This window comes from Anser brachyrhynchus (genome assembly GCF_964034855.1).
Source record: "Anser brachyrhynchus genome assembly, chromosome: 2".
NCBI lineage: Eukaryota > Metazoa > Chordata > Aves > Anseriformes > Anatidae > Anser > Anser brachyrhynchus.
The window spans coordinates 135,391,164-135,411,983 of record NC_137695.1 but is presented as its reverse complement, the minus strand read 5'-3'; the positions used below and the strand labels follow the sequence as shown (position 1 = coordinate 135,411,983).

Genomic DNA, 20,820 nt, shown 5'->3' with positions numbered 1-20,820 from the left:
GCCCCCCACCCCCGCCTTTTTTTTTTCTCTGTGATGATGCCAGCTTCTGGGCACATAAAGCCTAATGAGTAGGCAGCCACATCTTTCACTTGCTTTCTGGCCGTCTTTCCCTTTGTCTTCTCTGTGAAAACCACAAATTTATAGAAAATCTTTCAACATTAATTCCCTGATGTGGTATTAGATAATAAATATTTTGTGATGCTTTCTGATGTGGAATTGAGAAAGTGTTCATTCTTCCTGAAACTCTCTCCTTTGTCTGTGATCTTTTAATTGATGTCTTACACCTTCTAGATAATTATGAGATTCAAAACACCTTTTAAATAGTTATAAGAATCAAAATCCCTTGTCACTGTAGCAGAAGGACCTACAATATATGGCCAGTTAAACTAGTGAAATAGAGTTAACTGTAATTAAAAGATAACCTGAAGCAATCAGATATACAAGAAGAATTAACAGTGAACAGTTAAGAAATGCATTAGGTTGCAGTAATCTATTTTTATCAGTTGCCTTCCACTATTAAAAATAGTCATTGCATACTGCCTTATTTCCACAGCTGCTCCCTCCGTCTTGAACTTCACTTGTCTACCTTCAGTCTCTTATGTAATCTTCATCATGAAAAGATTTATCTTTCTTTATAAAGAATAAAAGGTGCACCTTTTTGTTCTGCTTTTCGTTTCCAATGTAATCTGGTTATTTTGTCCACTTTAAAACATCAAAATACTAGATGGCTATGGTATTTTAGACTGAAACTGACCTGAAAAAATATAGTGATGAATGTAAGGAACAAATGAACTGGATTCAAAGCTAGTACATGAATAAGCAGGATAAACTAATACCTGCCTGGCATTATTCTCAGGTAGCAGGGATGTAATACAGTTTACATTGATTCTGAAAAAGGTGCATTTGCAAAAAGTGCAATTTCAAAGAGACTAAGACTACGATTCTATAAAATGTGATAATAAATTCTACTCATGGGCAAAAACTGGTGCCAGCCGATTTAACACAGATTTTGACAAAACAAAACAAAACAAAAAACAATTTGAAACTTCATTTTCACTCAGAATGTTAGACATGGAATTCTATCGTTGACATATGCTTATCTAGTTTTTTTTTCATAGTTATTTTGTTTGGGATTATAATTTACATAATAGCTACTGTTACTATTACTCAAATATGCAATTAAAAAAATCAAGGTATTCTGGTTTATAATGGGTATCAACCTACAAAAGAGCAGTGATTTACATAATTACTATAAATGCACCATCAGTAACTAAATTGCATGTCCCTGTATTACTGTTTCAGCTCCTATAATCTTCTCTCTTACTTTGACTGGTTCTTATTTTTAGACTATTCAAGAAGTTTTCCAATAATAACAAGGCTACATTGATTTCCTTTGATTTTTTTTTGAGCAAAGCAGAAAAATAAATGATTTCATAGAAGCAAAGAATTAGATGTGCTGTGTCAGTCAATGAATGCAGCATCTTGTTGTTGCATAAAACACACTTCCTTTTCTACATTATTATAAGCAACGTGTAAAAAGCAGTTTGTTTCTTTTTAATGTTGGTGGGTTTGTTTTTTGTTGGTTGGTTGGTTGGTTTTGGTTTTATTTTGTTTTGTTTTTCTTTTTGTCCCAAGTGCTTGGCAGACTATTTCAGAACTTGACTTCTCTAGAGAATAGAAATTATCTTTCATTTCCATCTTTTTTTTAAAAACGTTTTGCACATTTAAATGCTTGGTATGAAGCAGTCATTTTTATTGCTGCTTAAGAGCTGTTTGCTAGCTTGCTGAGTCTGGTCCCCAGCTATCAGACAGATAATTTGGTCTCCCTCACAAAATAGTTTCAAAGGAGGGAAGAAAAGTCTCTCCAAAGAAAAGATTGTCAGACTGCGGTTTGAAAAGGAGAAAATTTGCAGCATCCCATCCCTCATTTTGTATGTTTGTCTGCCATTCCTTTCAATGTAAGTTTGCAGTGCTTTTGTCTCCAAAAGAAAACCTTCATAATTGTATTTAAAGGAGAAGTGTACACTCAGAGGTCATTTCTTTCTGATTCAGTTTTGAAAAAGTATATAGCACCTGATCTGGCCAAAGTGCTTTCCAGCTTTCATCTGTGGAGGAAATTTCTTGCTGTACTTTTGAGGAAGAAAAGCAGTATAAGATATGGAATGAAAACAATGAAATAAGACAAAGAGGAAAAGATTAAGGGGGAGTTCTCCAATATTTGTTTAAAAAAAAAAAATCCTATTGTGCTGACAAGTCTGTCCAGGAGGTTGCTATTGTGTTACAGCTAGTATAGATGGCAAATGCCATCTACAGCGTGTGGGGGGTGCTCCACATTATTTAAATACTTTTTACCCCGCATTAAAACTATTTTAGAATCTGACTGAATATGTGTTATGTTGATGAGGCAGCAGTGCCTAAAGTAATATTCTCTTCTTATCTCACTTTTTATGGACTCCATGGAAATGATCAGCCTTGGGCTTAGTACAGAATAGGCTCCAATTAACACGTGCTGGCTTTATTGGATTTGCATTTCAGAAGGTTATACAGGGTCAAGCTCCGCTCTTACCCACTGGATGAAAGTTTCATTTTATAAGCACTGTTAACTATAAAAGCCAGTTGTAGTTTACATTTTTTAAAAATATAGAATCTATTCCATAATTTGCTCTTGGAATTAAAATATCTGATCTAATAAGTATTCCCAATATAACATAAGAAACAGCTTAGATATGCAGCTTTTTGCTGGAGGTTGGATCACTCTTACAACAGGTCTAGCGGTCTTAAGTCACTTTGGAGACAGCTCCATGAGTGATACACAGACTCTGCATTTACGAGGAAAAAGGAACAACCACATGGCCACTTAGGGCTGCCCTCCCAAGTGAGCATCTCTTTCAGGGTCAGTTGCTCTCACCACTCCCAATTTCTACTGTTTCACCAACAGGCTGATGCAAAAAGTCTGAATTTTAATTGTTACCCCAGTATGTTAAGAGTTGTGTATGTCAGGGCCATTGTCATGTCCATGGTAGAGTAATGGGTTAGGAGAGGCTCAAGCCAACAGCCATGGAAATCATGGAGAAGGAAGCATGTCCCATCCTGAAATCCACATCCACATCCATGTACAGTCACTTGGCTACCAGACAGGTATGGTTAGACTTTCAGCAGCACAGCCATATGAAATTGTCTGAAATGGCTTCTGCTTCCCTCTAAGACTTCACTGCGTGGATGCCAGTGATGGGGACACATGGGAACACATGGAGACCAGGTCTGTCTGGAGAATGACCCTTTGTTCTTGGCAAGGAGGAAGGATGGAGGCAGGAGTACAGGGAAGTGTGCTTCAGCTAGTAAGAAAAAAAAAAAAAGGACTGTAGATGGGTGTTTTGACTTCTCATTACAGGAACTGTTGGACCAGGGTAAGCTGTCACCAGGTCTTCCTCTGTGTGACATCTCCCCTGGGAAAAAATGCTTCAGAAACCTCAGAGCTATTCAGGTACCTACAATGGAGGCTGGTACCCAGAGAGGGCTTCCTGATGCTCCTGGGTCTCCTGGAGATCCTGTGTCCTATTTGCCAGGCTCATGCAGACATCCTGGACATACTGAAGAACCAGGCTTTATAAAATATCTCTAGATGCCTCTGTTTAACCCCCTGAATACCTCTACATTGCCACCTTCATTTCATATGAAAATTATATTTTTTGTGATTAAATGAACTTTTGCATGTTCAGAGTCTAGATTAGTTCACCACCATCAGCGGGTTGCATTTGCCGTAACTATAGACTACAAGGAATACAAATGAGAGAACAAAACTTGTTCTTACTGAATAGCTGACAAATAGCAGCACTTTCATGGTGTGATAACTTATGGAAGACAGATGCTTTCATCTGTTAGTTTCTGATTTTCAGTGTTCACAAGTTGCCCATTGAAGTCAATTGAAACAGCATGTCAAGCACCTAGAAATACCTGCTCTATTTTCATCTATGTACCTCATTACTCAGTGACTGATTGTATGCTGTGAGTTGCAAAGTTTCTCTTCATAATATTTTTATGTGACTGGAATAAAAATGCAGCTTGCCAGAAGTGTTATGTTTATTTGGTTAATGGAAATGTTAAGATCAAATATTTTAATTGAATATACTTCTGTGTCTTGTTATAAAAGATGTCAGAAGGAAAAAAAAAAGAAAGAAGCCTTCCAGTGCCTCTGTAAACATTTGTTGAATCTTTAAATTTTAATATTTCCTGTACATAAGATGAAAAACAAACAAGATAAACAGAACTATCCCAGCTTGTACTTTGATCAGGAGAATATCAACCTGGCAGGTACAAGAAAAATAAGTGACACCAATGATGTCTGTCCTCACCATTCCTGGAAAAGCAACTTGTGCAGACTCTCCATCCTGAGGAGAGAAATGATGAAATATTAAATAGCACAAGTTCCTCTAAAAATCCACAGGTGCGTTACCCTTCCTTGCATAAAGATAAAACACAAGGGATCAGCACCAAAACAGAAGGGCTATAGCTACCAGATATCCTCTAGTAAGATGTCTTTTGTATTTAAAGTATGTTGTATACTAATGTAAAGTTTGCAATTACCAATAAATAAATAAATAAATAAAATATTTTCCCTGCTAGAAGGTGTTCCTTTCTACACCTGCATTTTCTGTCTGAATTTTTAGCTTAGCACCTTCCCTTCAAGCAGCAGAGCACCAGCCATTCATATACCAAGGAGGGTTTTCTGTTCTCCCATCTGATGTGCTGGCCTGTAAGTGTTTATCTCAGCAAAAAATCTGAAATTGGGATTTTTCTTCCCTCCTACTCATTGTACCACATCAAGATCTGGGAACACTCACACTTGCTTGAATAAGACTACCAAAACAGTCAGCTGCTGCTTAGTTTGGTTAGGCTGGAAGGATCTGACCCCAGAACGGCAAAGAAAGCCTGATTTCAAAGTATTTTGATATTGTTGGAAGTTTGGAATGCTTTCTCCTGCAGATGACTCAATATTTTCATTTATCAGATAGTACAGGACTGGAAGACTGGAAAAAAGTTCATTTTAGGAAAGCTGCATTGACAACCTTTTCAAATCACAGAGGTCAATAAAGTACACAGCAATTACACTCTAATTGCCTTGTAGGAGTCAGTTATCTGCTAATCTGTTGGTTCAAAAATATCTACACCTGGAAACAATTTGAAGAAACCAGGACAATTTGGTTGATCATGATTTAAAACTAAGGGTCTGTAATCAAGCCAAACTTGAATTGCTCTTTGTGGGAGATTTCTATGACTTAAGGCTGAACAGGTTGCGAATGTTTGTGAACAAAACCTGAAGTATTTATTCATCACTGCATATGATTTCTAAGACTTGTGGTGAGTTAAAAACAAACATAACCCCACAAGACAGTGTGAAGAGTCAAATCTATTTCATGTACAAAAGCTCTTTTGGTGTATCCTTTTGTACTAGATTTAAGGATATGAGTCAAATAATTTCACACAATTTGGTTTCATCAAATTTAGATATATGTATGCCAAAAAGTATAGATACTTTTTTATTTTAATTTGGGGTTTTATATCTGGAATAAGGAACACATATATATTACATTTTAATATTTTTCAGACGTTCTGGTCTGCTGTTTAGTTTTTCCTTGAAGACTGACATGTCATCTTTCTCAGGGGTTTCCTTGGAAACAAGCTGAGCAGTTTATTTCAGGCTCCAGATCTGCAGCTGCCTCTAATGCAAAGTATCTACTGAGAACCAGCAATAAAAATTGGTTGGAAAGCAGAGATTTCCTATAGGAAGGACCAAGTGGTGATTGTTCATCTGGCCATGAACTGGATAAACAAAATGAATAAAATACCAAGTTGCTCCTTACCCCCCAAGATATTTAAGACTGCCAATCTGAAATGGTACTTTCTCTGGGAAAGTTTAGCAGAGCCTGACAGCGGCACCAAGATTTCCCAAATCCATGAAAAGTCAAAGGGGACAGAAAGCAGACGGCAACCTTGAAGACTGATTTGTAGTCAGCCTCACGTCCTGCAGAGTGGAGTTCAGGTTCAGTCTGAGTTTTTACTGTCAACCAAAGGACACTGACATGTATAAATGAAAATGTTTTCTAGATATAGCCAGTATTCCGGTAAAATATTCACCTTTTACAGCGTCTGACAGTATGCGTTACCTTTGTGTTTTATTGCTGATAATGAGATGTAGTACTGAAACCTCTATATGCCATTTATTGATTTGGGAAGGACAGTGGCCTGGACTTACCTTTTGGTTTCTAATAGGAGATAATTTGGTCCTTGGAAATTTCATCCTGGTCATTAGAAACTGAGTCAGCCACTCTAGATTTGCCATGTCTTTGTAGCTCTCAGTGTGTAGGTCTTCAGTTTGGGGCTTCTCTTCTATATAGGATTTTTCCAAATAGATTTTTGCTTAGACGATGGTAATAAATGCTCTAGTGACTTTTTTAAGGACTAATAATACCTAGTGTCTATTTAAGGAACCAGGTTGGTACAATGGCGTAGCCATGTCAAACTGTGTTTTGTATTAGGAGTGGAAGTCCAGCCTTTGCTTTGGGTACCAATCACTCATTTCAGAGTACTTGCTCATTTGGGCTGGGGAGTCAACTTGAGCTAGGAGCTACATAACATCTTGTGTCTTATGGGCAATGAACATCATCTATCTGTTCTATCTAAATACACTAACTAGGTTTGGATGAACCTCCAGATCTGATTTTAGGTGGGTATGTTTTTCAGATTTTAGACTAGTAACTTCAATAAAAGCTTGGAATATTAAAGATGGGAATTTTAATAGTTGCACTGCAATGGTTTGATTAGGTACTCAGGTGTCCTGGCTTCATCTGAGATAGAGTTAATTTTCTTCCTAGTAGCTGGTATCCTGCTGTGCTTGGGATTTAAGATGAGAATAATACTGATAACATTTTCTAGTCCATTTTCTAGTCAGGCCAATGCTTACTTCTTACAACTGATCACTGGGACTCCTCTGTAATTATTTTCTGAAGTAATTCTTAAATGCTGTGCTCTATTTACTTCCAATGGTTATCATATGATGTGTCCTGCCCTTTAGCAGCATTTTATACATGTGGCTAATCAAGCAATTGTGATTTTTGTTCCTGTTGCTGTTTTTTGAATTCTGTGTAGCTTGCGTGAACTAATCTGTTCCTCTTTATCGTCCAGCTCAACGAGGCAGTGAGTCAGTGCGCATTCACTTCATTAAGGATGGAAGATGCACAGTGTGAACTGAGAGACATTCAGCTCACTGGCTAAAGCTCTAAATAAACAAGCTACACTTCCAGGGGTTTATTTCGGCAGTTCATGTAAAATGTATGAGTGCTGTACTCTTGCAAATGCCTGAATGCCAAAGATAACAGCTTCGCTAGAGAAGCGCAACTTTCTCCCCATTGATTGCTGTTTGACTGAAGGATACAGACTTTTTCCCCCATGGGATCTCACCAAATACTTAGGCTAAAATTTTTAGGCTGTTGGTGGTTTGCCTTCCAGTCAGTAGCCCTGTGGTGAGGGTAGCCAAGGAAAAAGAGCATATTACCAGACCTCTTCATGTACTTGTGATCAGACACCTGCCTGGGATGCAGGTATGAGCAGTTATGACCGCAGTGAATTGAGCTACCACAGTTCTTTTAAATCTTTTTAAACTATACTGGAGCCTACATTTAACAATAACACTAATACGATGCCCCAGTATGTCTCCAGAAGATACTTGCCTACCTAATTTAATGTCAGTTAGTAGCGTAGTTTGGTATTTGAATTTTTTACTGACTTTTTTTATTTCACAAACTTGGATTATTTTTTTCAAATCCAGACTATTTTCAAAAGTTGATAATACTTCCCCAAATTTGGCCTGGGACAGGAAACCCTCTCTGGATACTACAATATGAAGAACAGCCTTCTGATCATTCACAAAGACAATTTTGATTATATCCAAACTGTACTTTACAGCTGTGATACTTGACTGTTTTGACAAGACTTTTCCTCCTGGACTTTCGCTACAAAACCAAGTATATGTGGAAGAACTTAAATATGAATTAGCAACTTTGTCTAGATAAAAAAAAAATATTGGATACATATTCAACTAAACAAAATGAAAAGACCTTACAATTGTTACTTACCTTCTTTGTTTTGTCCATTGCCTTCAGTATGGTAATGTTTAAGTCTTCCAAGACAGATAGAACATTTTCATACTCTCCTAAGTGCTGGGAAAAATATTCTGAAAGAAGAAGAAACCCAAGTCACCTATTCATGACCTGAAAAACTGATATTTCCTTAAATATCAATTTAATGAATTCTGAAATCAGTTATAATTTTACTATTACCTATCTAAAAATATAAATTGAGCAAGACTTACAATGAAAGAGATGATTTTACTTTGAAATTTTGTTAATATTTCCCTCAAAACCATTCCTGGAGTACTTAAAAAAAATCAAAAAAAAATTGGTGCTTCAAAACATTTCCTTTCAATAGATGAATTGCCAAATTGACAAAGATTAAAGTATCAGCTTAAGAGCTGAAATAGACCTATTTTCAAAATGTCTACATTTTATTTCTAAAATGGATTTTTAGTTTAGAAATCTACTTCATAGTTACTAGAAGGAAATTAAGTTTCCATGTATATGTACTAAATCTCATTATATTCACATTATTACAAAAATGAATAGCTCTGCTAAAGCCCTTAGAGGAGATGAGATCAAGCCAGGGCTGTTGTGAGTTGGAGTCAGCTGAGACCAGTTGTTTTTCTCTGAGAAGTGAAGAGACTGAGTTGTTCAGTTAAGCTTCTGGCCCCAGTTACTGTGAGTATATTTTCAGTAAATATGATGCATACAAAATATTTTTTATCAAAAACTGTGGAAATAACATAAATTGTAGAATATCCTTGTATACCTGTTCAAATTAAAGGATATTTTATCAGAAAGAGACAATATCAAATCATAGGACATAAATCAAGAATAGAACACATGCAAAACTGTGTAAAAGTTGTATTTACTAATGTCCTACTTATATTTGTGTCTGACTAAAATATCATAAAAGAAAATACAATTACCATTTTATCAATAGGCTTTAGAGATTCCACTATGTAAATTAAAAAGCTTTTAAAAAGGCACACAAACACTAAATAGGTCTGTTTGATGTTTATGGAGTAGATCAGGGTCAATGGAACATACTGTCAGATGGTTAATATTGTGTGGAAAAAGGGATTTATGTTAATACAAGGAATCTACTAGCCAAGAGAGAAGGCCAATGTTGTCTGTAAACACAGGTGATATTAAATCAAAGAGCGTGAGAAAGGAGGAAGGTTGGTATGACACCTGTGAGGCATCTCAGGAGGATCCAAACCAGGAAGGTAGCTCAGAGGCAGGGGGTTACACTGAGAGGAAGCAAGCCTCATTTGGTCAGTGTGGAGTGAAATACAGCAGAGGGAGGCACAGGAGGGAAAATGTAAGAAAAAAGAAAGAAAACCATGCTAAAGCTAGTGATTGTGTCAAGTGAGGCATTTAGACATAGAATGTCTAGACAAAGACAAAAAATAACATCTAAATGACAGACAGGAAGAGCAAGCTTAGATGGGAGCTTTTTGAAATAATAAATAGCAATACTTTGAGGCTTTTAAGGGGTCTGAGTGTTTCTCTAGGGAGTCATGAAAGCATGAGGTTTCAAGAGTACTGGTGACAAAAGCTGGTACTGCCGAGTGGTTGAATGAAATGATTTAGGGAGAAAATGTGTTGTGCATTAGTATCCTGGAAATGAATCTTCATTTTGGAGGAGCTATGGAGATAAGTCAGAGGAAGCTGGAGACTAAATACGTGTTGGGTAAACTCAGTACCAGATTCACAAATGAGAAACACCCTAGTGGCAACCTGTGAAAGACTTACAAGGAAGCTAAAGAGCTCAGATATCAAGAGGACTGCTGAAGCTGCACATCTTTAATCAAAACAGACAGAAAACTAAGTCAACGCTGGGCTGAGACCCTGCCAAACCCTCTGGTGAACTGGTGGGATTGGGCTGTGTGGGGTGGTGGTATTGAGCATGCCTCCAGTGGGGGGAAAAAAAAAATAAAAAAAAAATCCCCAAATCTGTAAATCATTTGTGGAAAAAAGCCATGTTATTCCTTGGCCAGGCTTGGCTAATTTTGGTCAGATTCTCAGCTAGCAGAAGTCATCACAGCCCAATTCACTTTGTCAAAGTCATTCTATATTTATAAGCCACACAATGAGATGCCTCTCAGTACAGTAGGTTCTTGAGCGTGAGCAGAGTCACCTCGTGGGCAAGTAAATGGGCTAGCACTCAAATCTACAGCGTTTTTAGCTTTTGAAAGTCTTCGGTATTATTGACCTTGGGAAAATTCAACAGGCCACTATTTGCCACTTTCCCCAGAAATAGGCTGCTTTTGACAAGTATGACTTTTTTTGACATTTTGTGGGAGGACTTGCAGAAATTTTCTGTGAATTCTTCCCTGCTGCAAGCAGAGCCCCTAAATCAGGGGCCGTAAAACCAGGGGGAAAGCAAGCAGGGTCTCAGGGAAAAAGCTTCATGACTCACAGCCTGGAACAGGGCACAGAGGTAGGTCAGTGGGCCAAACGGGGGGTCAGTCAAACTGCTGTTCTTACTGAACCGAGCTGGAAGAAAGTTCATTACTTTCCTCCAGTTGGATAGTAATATGAAAATCTTTTTCAAAATTACCAAAACACTCCTACCTTTGAAAGCAATGAACTAACTTGAAAAAAATATCTCATATGAATGGGAAACAAGGTAAGGGTACCTGTCTTTTCATCAGAACAGAGAAAGATATTTTTAAAGCTCAGAAAATGTGAAGCATGGATACAGAAAAAATATTTTCAAGGTAATATCTGCTTCTAATGGATGACAGTCTGAAAAATTATAAACCATCTGCATTCTTCCAGTGTAGTTCTTTCAGTGTAATTTAAATATTTTCTGTCTGAGCTACAAAGGTTAAACAGAAAAAAGTATCATAACACATGGTGTGTTCACTTGCACAGGGCTGCTGCTGGCGTAGATTACGTTCTTGCTCAGCAAGGAACTTACCACAGAGCTCTTCTGTGTCAAGATTGCTGGAAAGATAAGAAGATAGATAGAGAGTTAATGAGCAAAGTAATGGTTTTTGTTGCATCACCAGAAATTGTTTTTGTTTTTTCCCCCACCTGCACTCCTCTTCTGTGTCTGTCATGCTGGACAGCACAGCCCAGATTGCTCTGCCCTCCATGCTAAATGAGGGAAAACCCAATGTCTTTCTCCCATTTGCATTCCTCACCAGGCAATAGTCCTCCATGAGATGGAGTACAACAGAAGGACAAAAACAGACACAGCCCCTCAGCACAAAATATTACTAAGTCTTTCTGGCCATACAAAACAGTTTCACCAGTAGTAACTGCAACAAAATGTAGCAGCGAAATTAATGACATAAAAATAATAGTTGTATTGCCATATTGCTAGGAAATACATATAAATATGTAATATAAATACATAAATGTATGCAAGTATTCTATAAAATTCAAAATTGTTTATTTTACATAGATTTCATCCTGATCAACTTTTAAGCGGTTTTTCTCTCTCAGGTTTTAACAGTCCAAAGATAAACCGTCTGACCTACAGCTCAATTCTGACAGTTATCATATTGACTTTTTTCCCAGGGAGGAGAAGCTGATTATTAAAGAAACTTAAAAGCATGAATGTCCTTTCTGAATCTTGCTGATGGGTGAATATTGAACGGCTGATTGCACTTAGGATTTTTTCACTTATCTTTTTAATGGGATTTTTTTATTGACCTTTAATAAAATGATGACACAGTATTATCTTAAAGTCAATTTCTCCAATGTCAACTTTCATGTATTTGGCTTTTATTCAGGAGAAAGACAGAAACAGACTAAAATTGCAGGATCCTGGGTTCTTACAAACTTGCATAGTCAGGGCTATAAAAACTTCTGAGCATTTTTAATTGATGAAGTAAATGAACCTTTCAAAAAACTTTTATTAACTAAAGGTCATCTGAACTGAATTTGTATGGGCCAAGTGGAATGGCTACAAATGAGTCTTGCATTTGTTTTTTCCAATGACCTTGGTGGCAGGTATAGTGAAATTCATCGTCTTTAAGAATCAGTGCTGAAGCTGGGGAACTTAACCTAGGTCAGCAAACTATCTGATGGAAGAAGTGTCTACAAATCCTTAAAGCTGTTCACCACGGATCACTATGGCATCAATGATCAACCAAACTGCAATCACTTCCAGAACTCAGCAGTCCTTTTTGAAACACCCCAGATGTTCACTCCTCAAATGCAGACTGAGACAGTGAAAATTGGAAAAATACCTGAGTCAAAAAACAGCAGCAAAATGCTATGATATTACATGACAGGTTGTTATGTTGCATACATTTTGTTCATTGTCCCAATATTTTCTGCCTTTTCACATCTTCTGCCCTAATGACTTCTCTTTGTACACAACGTTTCTGAATTTTCTAATTTGTATCCTGATAGCTGAGTTTAAAACAACCTTTAACATTGTTAGCCAGTCAAATTTTGCTCTCTGTTTTCAAATTTCATATTGAAATCCATTCTGGTCCTACTTATTCTGCACTATCCTCAGCAGTGTGGTAGTGGTATAGCACCACGATATGGCTCAGAGGCTTTCAGCATTGCTGTCATCGGAACATCTCTGTTAGTTCCATTGACAAAGGCAATGCAGCTGCAAAATGGACTACGACTGAAAATGGAAATGTATTTAGATGCTGGATTGGTTTTCATTTAGAATTGGGCACCTGAATAATTACAAAATTACTGTCCAAAGTGATTTGTGCAACGGCCTTCAGGAAGTCTGTGACAGTACATAGAAATGACAAAAAGAGCATGGATTTCACTCTAGCGAACTCTCTGTATTTCCTTTTCTATTATAAATACCCTTTGAAGCTCCATTGTTCTTGGCATCCTGTTTGAAGGGGATGCTGTTCTAGGCAGGGACACTATAATTTTGTCTGCCACTGATTATTTCATTCTTTCAGAAATAATAACATGTTTCTTCAAGCAACACAGTTGTGAACAAACCCAGGCATTCTTTTTCTGCACACAAACAACTTTGAGCACCCTGCAGGATGCTACAGAAGCAATTAAATAAGTTTGGAATATATTTAATAGTACAGGAGTGAGGTACACACCAAGGGGCTGTTTCTGCAGCTCAGTACTAGCAGTGGGCACCTGTTCGTCACTTCAGTGAGTATGTATGCCAAGGATGCTTCTGCTTAGACCTATAATCTGGCAGTTCTGAACATGTAATTTGCAATATTTGCTGGATGACTCACATCCAGGCTCCAGCACTCCACTCTTGATAAGCACCCAAAGCACAGGGTGCAGCCAAATGCATTCACGTCATGTCAGCACAATCATTTTTGTAGACCTCTGTTCTCAATTTGCTTTCTGTCTACTAAATGCGGTCCTTTTACGTGCCTGCCTTTTGTCTACAATGCTCCCTACTTAACAACATGAACACTTCTTAAGGGACATATGCCACTGACTGACTGCAAGGTTGATGTTACCTGTAGCTCTGTGGCAGACAGGTAAGCAAATTCACTTGAGTGAACTGTGGGCAAAGTGCCTGTTTGTGGTACCTCTGGAAGAAGCCCCACACGTAGGCATGCAAAGCAGCTGTGGGCACTCCTGGGTTCTGCCCACATCAGTCAGCCATGGGGTGGGACCAGCCAAAGTGGGAAGGTCAAAGCTGCTCAACTCATCCGCCGATGTGAACCCAGTGATCCACAGCTCCAGCAGCTGACCTGACACATACTGACCCTGGCATGAAAGGCACCTCTAGGCAGAGGTACCAGGAGATCTGCATGTTTTCCCTGGGCCATGAGAGGCGTCACTGCCATCTCTTCAGCACAGGAATGATACGCAGTGTGCACTCTGTCATCTAAAGCAGTGATATTATTGAAGAATCCAATACTATAGGAAAGATTTTATAACTTCATTTAGGAAATTCATTGCTACTACTGTCATAGTTGGAGAAGGATAAAACTTTCTTCTTCAAGTCTACTCTCAATCCTGAGAAGGATTGATTTCAGAGGCTTGAACCAACGCTTTTTTTGGTCCCATTTGCATGTCTCTGATAAATTTGGTTTCAGGGAGGAAAGTTGGAGGCTGGCATCTCCTATTGTTAAGTAGAGGCATATAATTTGTGAATGAAAGGAATGAAATGTTACTTAGCGCAAGGGCAGCTAAACAATCATCTGTGGACACTCTCAGCCAAAAAGCTGTAAGCTCTTTGCAGGTCTTGCATCCCATTCTGCTTCAAGTCAGCCAAATGAGATAAGTGCTCCAACACTACAGAGTGTTGTGCAAAGGCTTAGAATATGTGCCCTTCCATTTTAAGGATATGCAGCTTCATAGCTCCTTTGCAATATCAAGGACTTTTTTTGCTCAGGTTTGCTCAAGGTCTCTTATCAGTGGAGGCAAAACTATCTTCTGCCATTAGCAGGACGAGGCATTGGCCTCTTGCCACAGAAAAGGGAGAAGAGGAAGAAGGGGCGAAATGGGGCAGAGCTCCTGGGGCTGATCCCTGGGAAGCCAAACTTTTCACTTCTGCAAGGACACTGCTGCTCTTCACTCCAGGGCTAACAGGACCATACACCTTCTGTCCTTTCAAACACGGCAGCCAGCTTGGCTTTCACAGCTCTGACTTGGGCAGTGGAGCTGATGGCTGTTTTACTGCCCCATATTTTTCTGTACTAAATAATTATCTAGTTTGCTTTTACTTAGCTCCAGACCAAGAGATAACTTCAGAGTTGTCACTTAATGCTTTGCATGTGGCAGGACTACAGGAGAGAATAAAGTTTTTTTTCCTGACAAAACTCACCTAAAAATACCCTAGTCCTTTGCATTAGTCCAGGATGCAATGAACTTGTCTAGCCACCTTAATGATCCTAGCCTCTGATCCTAATACTAATGATCCTGATACTAGCCTTTGATCCTAATACTAACAATCCTAGTATCTCCGTTTTAAAAAGAGTTTTAATAATACCGTTAAAAGTTGTCGTTACTAAAATCTGTAAAGAACTGTGCAAGGGATGATTTTTTTAACAGATTCTCAGTCACGCAGATCTAAACAGGGAGATGAGAGGCACCATCATGGTGGCTTTTTTGCCACAAACTAGGCAAATTTTAGAGTTGTCACCCTTCAGTAGATGATAATGATGTTTCAACTTTTGGTTTTGTTGCAAAATGATTTTTTTATTTTTATTTTTTTACCTGAGATTCAACAATTCATTGTTACCCAAAACATAATGTTCCATATTGGTTTATTAAAGTGTTTGTAAATGCATGGGTTGATAGAGATACTAAACTGCTGTGATTCTCTGGGAAACTTGGATTTGTGGAAGAGACCAGGCCCTCAAACTACACCTACAATTAAGCAATGAGCTCAATTCTAAGACACTAATGCTGTCTTCTGAAGAACTGATGTGAAATGAAGCATTCTAGGTCAGCTCCATTTAGGTCAGTGCAAGTGAAACTATTCATTACATTTTGATTTTCCCGGTGTGAGTGAGTCTCTTATTTTCTGCAGAAAACTGATTTTTACATTAAAAATAACCATTCATATGAAAAATTTACAAGCAAATCTATTTGCAGCTTTTCTGTCTGACCGGAGGATATGTGTTAATATCAGAACTGTGTAAGTCATTCTCATTAAACTTATTTTGTTCAGTCATGAAATACTAAACTGTATCAGCTCCTTCTGAACAGTATCTTTCCTTCTTATCTGTACTTCATTTTCAGGTTGATTTCTGTAGCTACTGTCTTGAAAATTATGAGAATTAGAGCCAATACCTGCAATTATCTCTCTTAAATAGTAGCAAACACACCTTCCTCATATCAGTGCTGAACCACGTAAAGATCTAGCTTTAAAAGATGGTCAGAAAATGATGTATTGTTTCCTCCTACATTTTTCTTTCTCATGGAATAATTCTTTTTCGGAAAAAATACTTTTCACTCTCTTGCAGTTCATGTAATTATAGAGTTTGTCTGTATCTCATGCTGTTTTTTAATAAATCTTTTTTGTTTCCTGATTGTATTTCCAAATTAATTATTTTTTTTTCTGTGTACTTGCATTGGACAGTGATAAATCATCAACAGCATGAGACCAAAATATGCCTCTCAAGTGAAACAAAAGCACATTATCCAAGGGACAGATAATTACTATCCTTAGACTACTGTCAAATTACTGAGGACTTGTCATTATTATCTTTACAACCAGAGTCCTGAAGGAAGCTCTATGGTCCCATATAGCATGCATTTCCTTATAGTTACACTATTCAGTATGGGGTTGGAGGCTAGTGCAGGTGGATGGGTTCCCATGGCTGCAAGGATAATGCTAACCAACACCTCCATCTCAGGCATCAGGTCGGCATCCTTTTGGAATGTGCTGTTAGAGCAGACAGTCTCAGCACTTCTCTTTTGCCTCAGTGGAGGAAGCAGGGCTCTGCTAATGAAGACCTGGACAGGAGGAGGGAGGAGGATTCGCTTTGGGGCTCAGAGTCCTAAGTGTAGACATCCACATGTGCAGTGTGTGTCACAGAATCATAGAATCATTAAGTTTGGAAAAGACCTCCAGGATCACCTGGTCCAGCTGTTCCCCTACCACCAATGTCACCCACTGAACCATGTCCCTAAGCACCACGTCCAACCTTTCCTTGAACACCCCCAGGGACGGTGCCCCACCACCTCCCTGGGCAACCCGTCCCAGCGCCTGACTGCTCTTTCTGAGAAGAAACGTCTCCTAATTTCTAACCTAACCCCACCCCCCCCGGTGCTAGTCCTATCTACTAGTCCTATCACTAGTTACCTGTGAGAAGAGGCCGACCCCCAGCTCCCCACACCTTCCTTTCAGGCAGTTGCAGAGAGCAATAAGGTCTCCCCTGAGCCTCCTCTTCCTCAGACTAAACAACCCCAGTTCCCTCAGCCACTCACAGGACTTGTGTGCCAGGCCCTTCACCAGCTTCGTAGCCCTTCTCTGGACATGCTTCAGGGCCTCGATGTCTTTCTTGCAGTGAGGGGCCCAAAGCTGAAAACAGTACTCAAGGTGCAGCCTCACCAGAGCTGAGTACAGGGGGATGATCACCTCCCTGGTCCTGCTGGCTGCACTATTCCTGATACAAGTCTCCAACCTACCCTGCTATGCAAAGGAGCCCTGGTGTATTCAATGGAGTGGGGGATTTTCAGCATACCAGCCAGAAGGAGCTTGATTAATTGGACATAGTGCAGGCACCTGACGTTGTTTCAGATGCTCCAGCATCTTTCCCTCACCATTCACGTCCAAGTGCACCTTCGGTGTCATCCTGTCTGCCTTGAGCTGGTGTCTCAGGCTGACTGTGAGGTAGACTCAGGCACTCTGCTGACACATACACACGCAAGTGTTCATAAGAGCAAGTCCCACCTTACATGTGCAGTGTGATGGACTCTTTCAAATGCCCAGCATCTGCTGGGAGCTGTTGGTGGCCAAAGCTCTCAGGCCCTCACCAAACTTGTCTCTGGCTTGTGAGTATTTTATCTTCTTTAATTTGTGGCACACACAAAGGCTTAATGCGATACCTGCCTTCAGGAGGTTTTGTGTGCCCCAGGTCTGCCTCAGTAGTCCTAGCACACCTTGTAACTGAGATCCTGGCTGAGGACTTAATTTTGCCAATGAGAAAAGTGAGAAAAACAAGTTTGATTCCCCACTGATTCATATGAGTCAGTAATCAGCGAAGCATTTATCGCACTATCTCTCCGGCAGTGCTGCAGACTGAATCCCCTCGAGATCTTCTGCATATCTCTTAGTTTGTAACTTTGCCAAATATTCTCATTATCTTCTGACACCTTTTCCCTGAGGATGCCATTATGCAAAAAACAATTTCTATGAAAGTTATGAGTGGGGGGAGGGAGAGGAGAAGGGTAAGAGCAAAATGGAGATGTACATTTGCAAAGACTGTTAAAACCTATTCACTGAGCCATTAACCATTTCAAGGATTCTTGCTCTGCTGAAACACGGACTCGCCACAGCTGAGAGAATTTATCAGGGGCAGATTTACCAAGGAAATGAGCTGTAAAAGCATTCACCCCACTAACCCCAAATTTCAAAATTCTCCTGCTTAATTCTAAACATGTATAAAAAGATCTGTGCTGCTAATACTTTCCTCTGCTTTAAGGACAATAATATAGGTAAACAAAACAGCTGTACTTCTGCAGAACTACCTCCTCTGAAGCTGAACTGTGCTGCAATACTCTCTTGCATAATCAAGCTGCTTAGTGTTCAGTAAAGGTAGATGTGAATTCCAGTTAATGCAATTTATTAATTGTTGAGAACATGCTAAGCCCACAAGTAAGGATTTTCTGAGTTGGGATAATTGTGTTTAAACAGCTTCTTCAGCAGTACTACAACCCCCAGGTAGCTGCACTGAGCATACACATGCATTGGATTTAGAAAACAGATGGGAGCTCATAGAAGTATTAAAATATAAACTAGGTAGTAGAAGCAATGCACACATTACTGAAGTACTTCAAATATCAAGTTTACAATAAAAATACCACTTATTTTCCTGATGCAGAAGGAAGAAGATCTTCGGATCTGAGTTTGGTATTTAGTATTATATATTTATTATTTAGTATTGGCGTTTAGTAATAGGTATTTACTATTATTTGGTGATATAGTGATTCAAAAGGGCCAAGAAACAAAAGAACAACTGAAATGTCACCAAAAATATTATTTAATATTTCAAAGTTGAAAGTCAGGAAAAGCCAGTCACATTCAATGATTCTTCATCCTAATTAATCTGTAAAATATTCTTGTGCTCCAATTTGCTCCTAAGTATAGTACTTAGGAGAATATGTAAGAACCACAATACTTAAGGTGGCAAGACAACTCCACTCTTCTCTTGTCAGCTTTATACTTCCCAAATATTGCCTTTGTAATTTTTGTAAAGATAAAATGTCTCTTATAGTTAACATCACCAGCTTGCTTTCCCCATCTTCAGATAGTTTTGAGCATCAGTCTCTGATAGCCTTTGGCTTGAGATGTATCTAGTCATTTATGCTTCTGCCATGACAGTACAAACTGAAACCCAGTCAAAATGAACATTTCATGGTCATTTGATAGAGGAGTTAAAAAAAACAGAATGCTGCAAGACAGCAGAACATGTGGGTATTCGGCTTCAAAATTTCTCAAGCTATGGCTTTCGGAGCACATCCTCCATGAGCTGCCTGGTGTCACCCTCCTTGTCAGCCCTGAAAAAAAAACTTCTGGTGCCTTTCCAACACCTCTACTTGCTTCCAACACCCTCCCCAAATATGTGTCCAATTGGGAGGCAAAGATAAGCTCTTCCTCTTGCTCCTTCCCTTCGCACAGCCATGCCCTCATGTTGGTCTAGCTCATGCCATGGTGAGCTGGCTCCTACCCGACAAGCTGCAGGATCTAGCTTGGCCTCCTAACAGCCTTCAGGAGAGTTTAAGATGTAGCCTGGATGCTCACAATGTGCTTGTTACTGGGGTATCTGCAAAACGTTTAAAATGTTATGAATAAGAGAGAAGGATCACTGCACAAGCACAGGCTGAAGCTGCACTCTTGAACAACCACTGCTGTTGATTTCTTGTCTATGCTACTTTTTTAAAGGGTCTTTACATACAGGAAGGACACCATTTATCAGTAGATGCAAGTGCTAAGTGCTACACACTAGGAAACAAGAACAGGCAACAAGCCAAGGCATTCAGTGTCACCTCTGGTGAGATGCCTGATCCGTCCTTCAGGGGCAGCAGGAGACCCAGCTGTGACTGCCCAGACCTAATCCCTGCTGCACCCATGCAAAGCCTTGTCTCACGAGGGTGGAGTGCGGGCATCAGAGCCAGGACTCGCCATAATAACTGCTTTACACAATTTAATGGCGTGTGATTGAGTAGGCATTGACCAAAGGTTTCGTGAGATCATGGAAAGCAGAAATAGAAGAGACTTTCAGTTGAAAGTCACTTTTTCAGTGTTTAAGTGGTCCAGTCTCCTCTTGTTTCTGTGTGGTCTTTTAGGACGCTTAAAACAAAACAAAACAAAACTAAACTAAAAAAAACCATCAGCAACAACAACGACCATCCAAACCAACAACAAAAAGAAAAACAACTATGTGAAGCCCTTGTGAACAGGTATGAGCTACTCTGAGCATGGGGGGAAATCTGGTGTAACTGTGCATCTAGGGGCACAGTTTAGGGACATGTTTTAGTTGGTAATATTGGGGGTAGGGGGACAGTTGAACCAGATGAACTTGGAGGTCTTTTCCAACCTTAAAGATTCTATGATTCTATGATCTAGTAGTTGGCCTATGAACTAGTTATTATATTGCTTTAAGGTTCACTAGACAGAAGAGTCCTCCACAGATTTAATTGTTTACAGTTTATATTTTTGATTGCTAGCTCTTACAAATATAGTTCTTGTATTAAAACATCATCAAGAAAGGTAAAAAATATAGAAGTACTAAAATATGGGGAAAAAAGACCTTCCTTTTTTCATGAACACACTACTTCACCTAATCTGGCTGTCTAGTGATGGCATCATTATTAATTTCTTTTATTCCTTATTTATTTTGTACATGTGTTTCCATCTGTAAACAAAAAAAAGGTAATAGAAGGTATCAAGGTATCAATTTGTATGGTGTGTCTTTCCTCATATTTACTTAATGATTAAGATTTTATAAAAAACATACATAGATTTTATGAAATAAAGAAAAAAGTCAGTCTATGTATAGCACATTCATAGATCACAAGATAAATATTCCAAATTATGTAC

General features: G+C 38.9%; 1 protein-coding gene and 1 long non-coding RNA gene across 13 annotated transcripts in view; one reads left to right on the top strand and one right to left on the bottom strand.

Annotated features, from left to right (window-relative positions):
* The window catches only part of NECAB1 (N-terminal EF-hand calcium binding protein 1), a 94,415-nt gene that overhangs the window by 52,868 nt on the left and 20,727 nt on the right, over nt 1-20,820 (bottom strand). For 5 of the 11 annotated variants that reach the window (XM_080580751.1, XM_080580753.1, XM_080580752.1 and 2 more), the window contains 2 exons: nt 11,062-11,087; nt 8,133-8,230 (listed from right to left, as the gene is read on the bottom strand). In XM_080580751.1, the coding sequence (XP_080436877.1) occupies nt 8,133-8,230; nt 11,062-11,087 (124 nt within the window). Of the gene's footprint in view, nt 1-6,253; nt 6,400-8,132; nt 8,231-11,061; nt 11,088-20,820 lie in introns of those variants that run through there. The other 6 variants (XM_080580749.1, XM_080580756.1, XM_080580754.1 and 3 more) reach the window with 3 other exon arrangements.
* On the top strand, nt 4,408-7,298 carry LOC308190003. 2 transcript variants are annotated; one of them, XR_013946768.1, is made up of 3 exons: nt 5,225-5,358; nt 5,606-6,040; nt 7,183-7,298. It is a non-coding gene; the product is annotated as an uncharacterized lncRNA (long non-coding RNA). The 2 variants fall into 2 exon arrangements; XR_013946769.1 differs by lacking the exon at nt 7,183-7,298 and having other exon boundaries at nt 4,408-5,358; nt 5,606-5,998.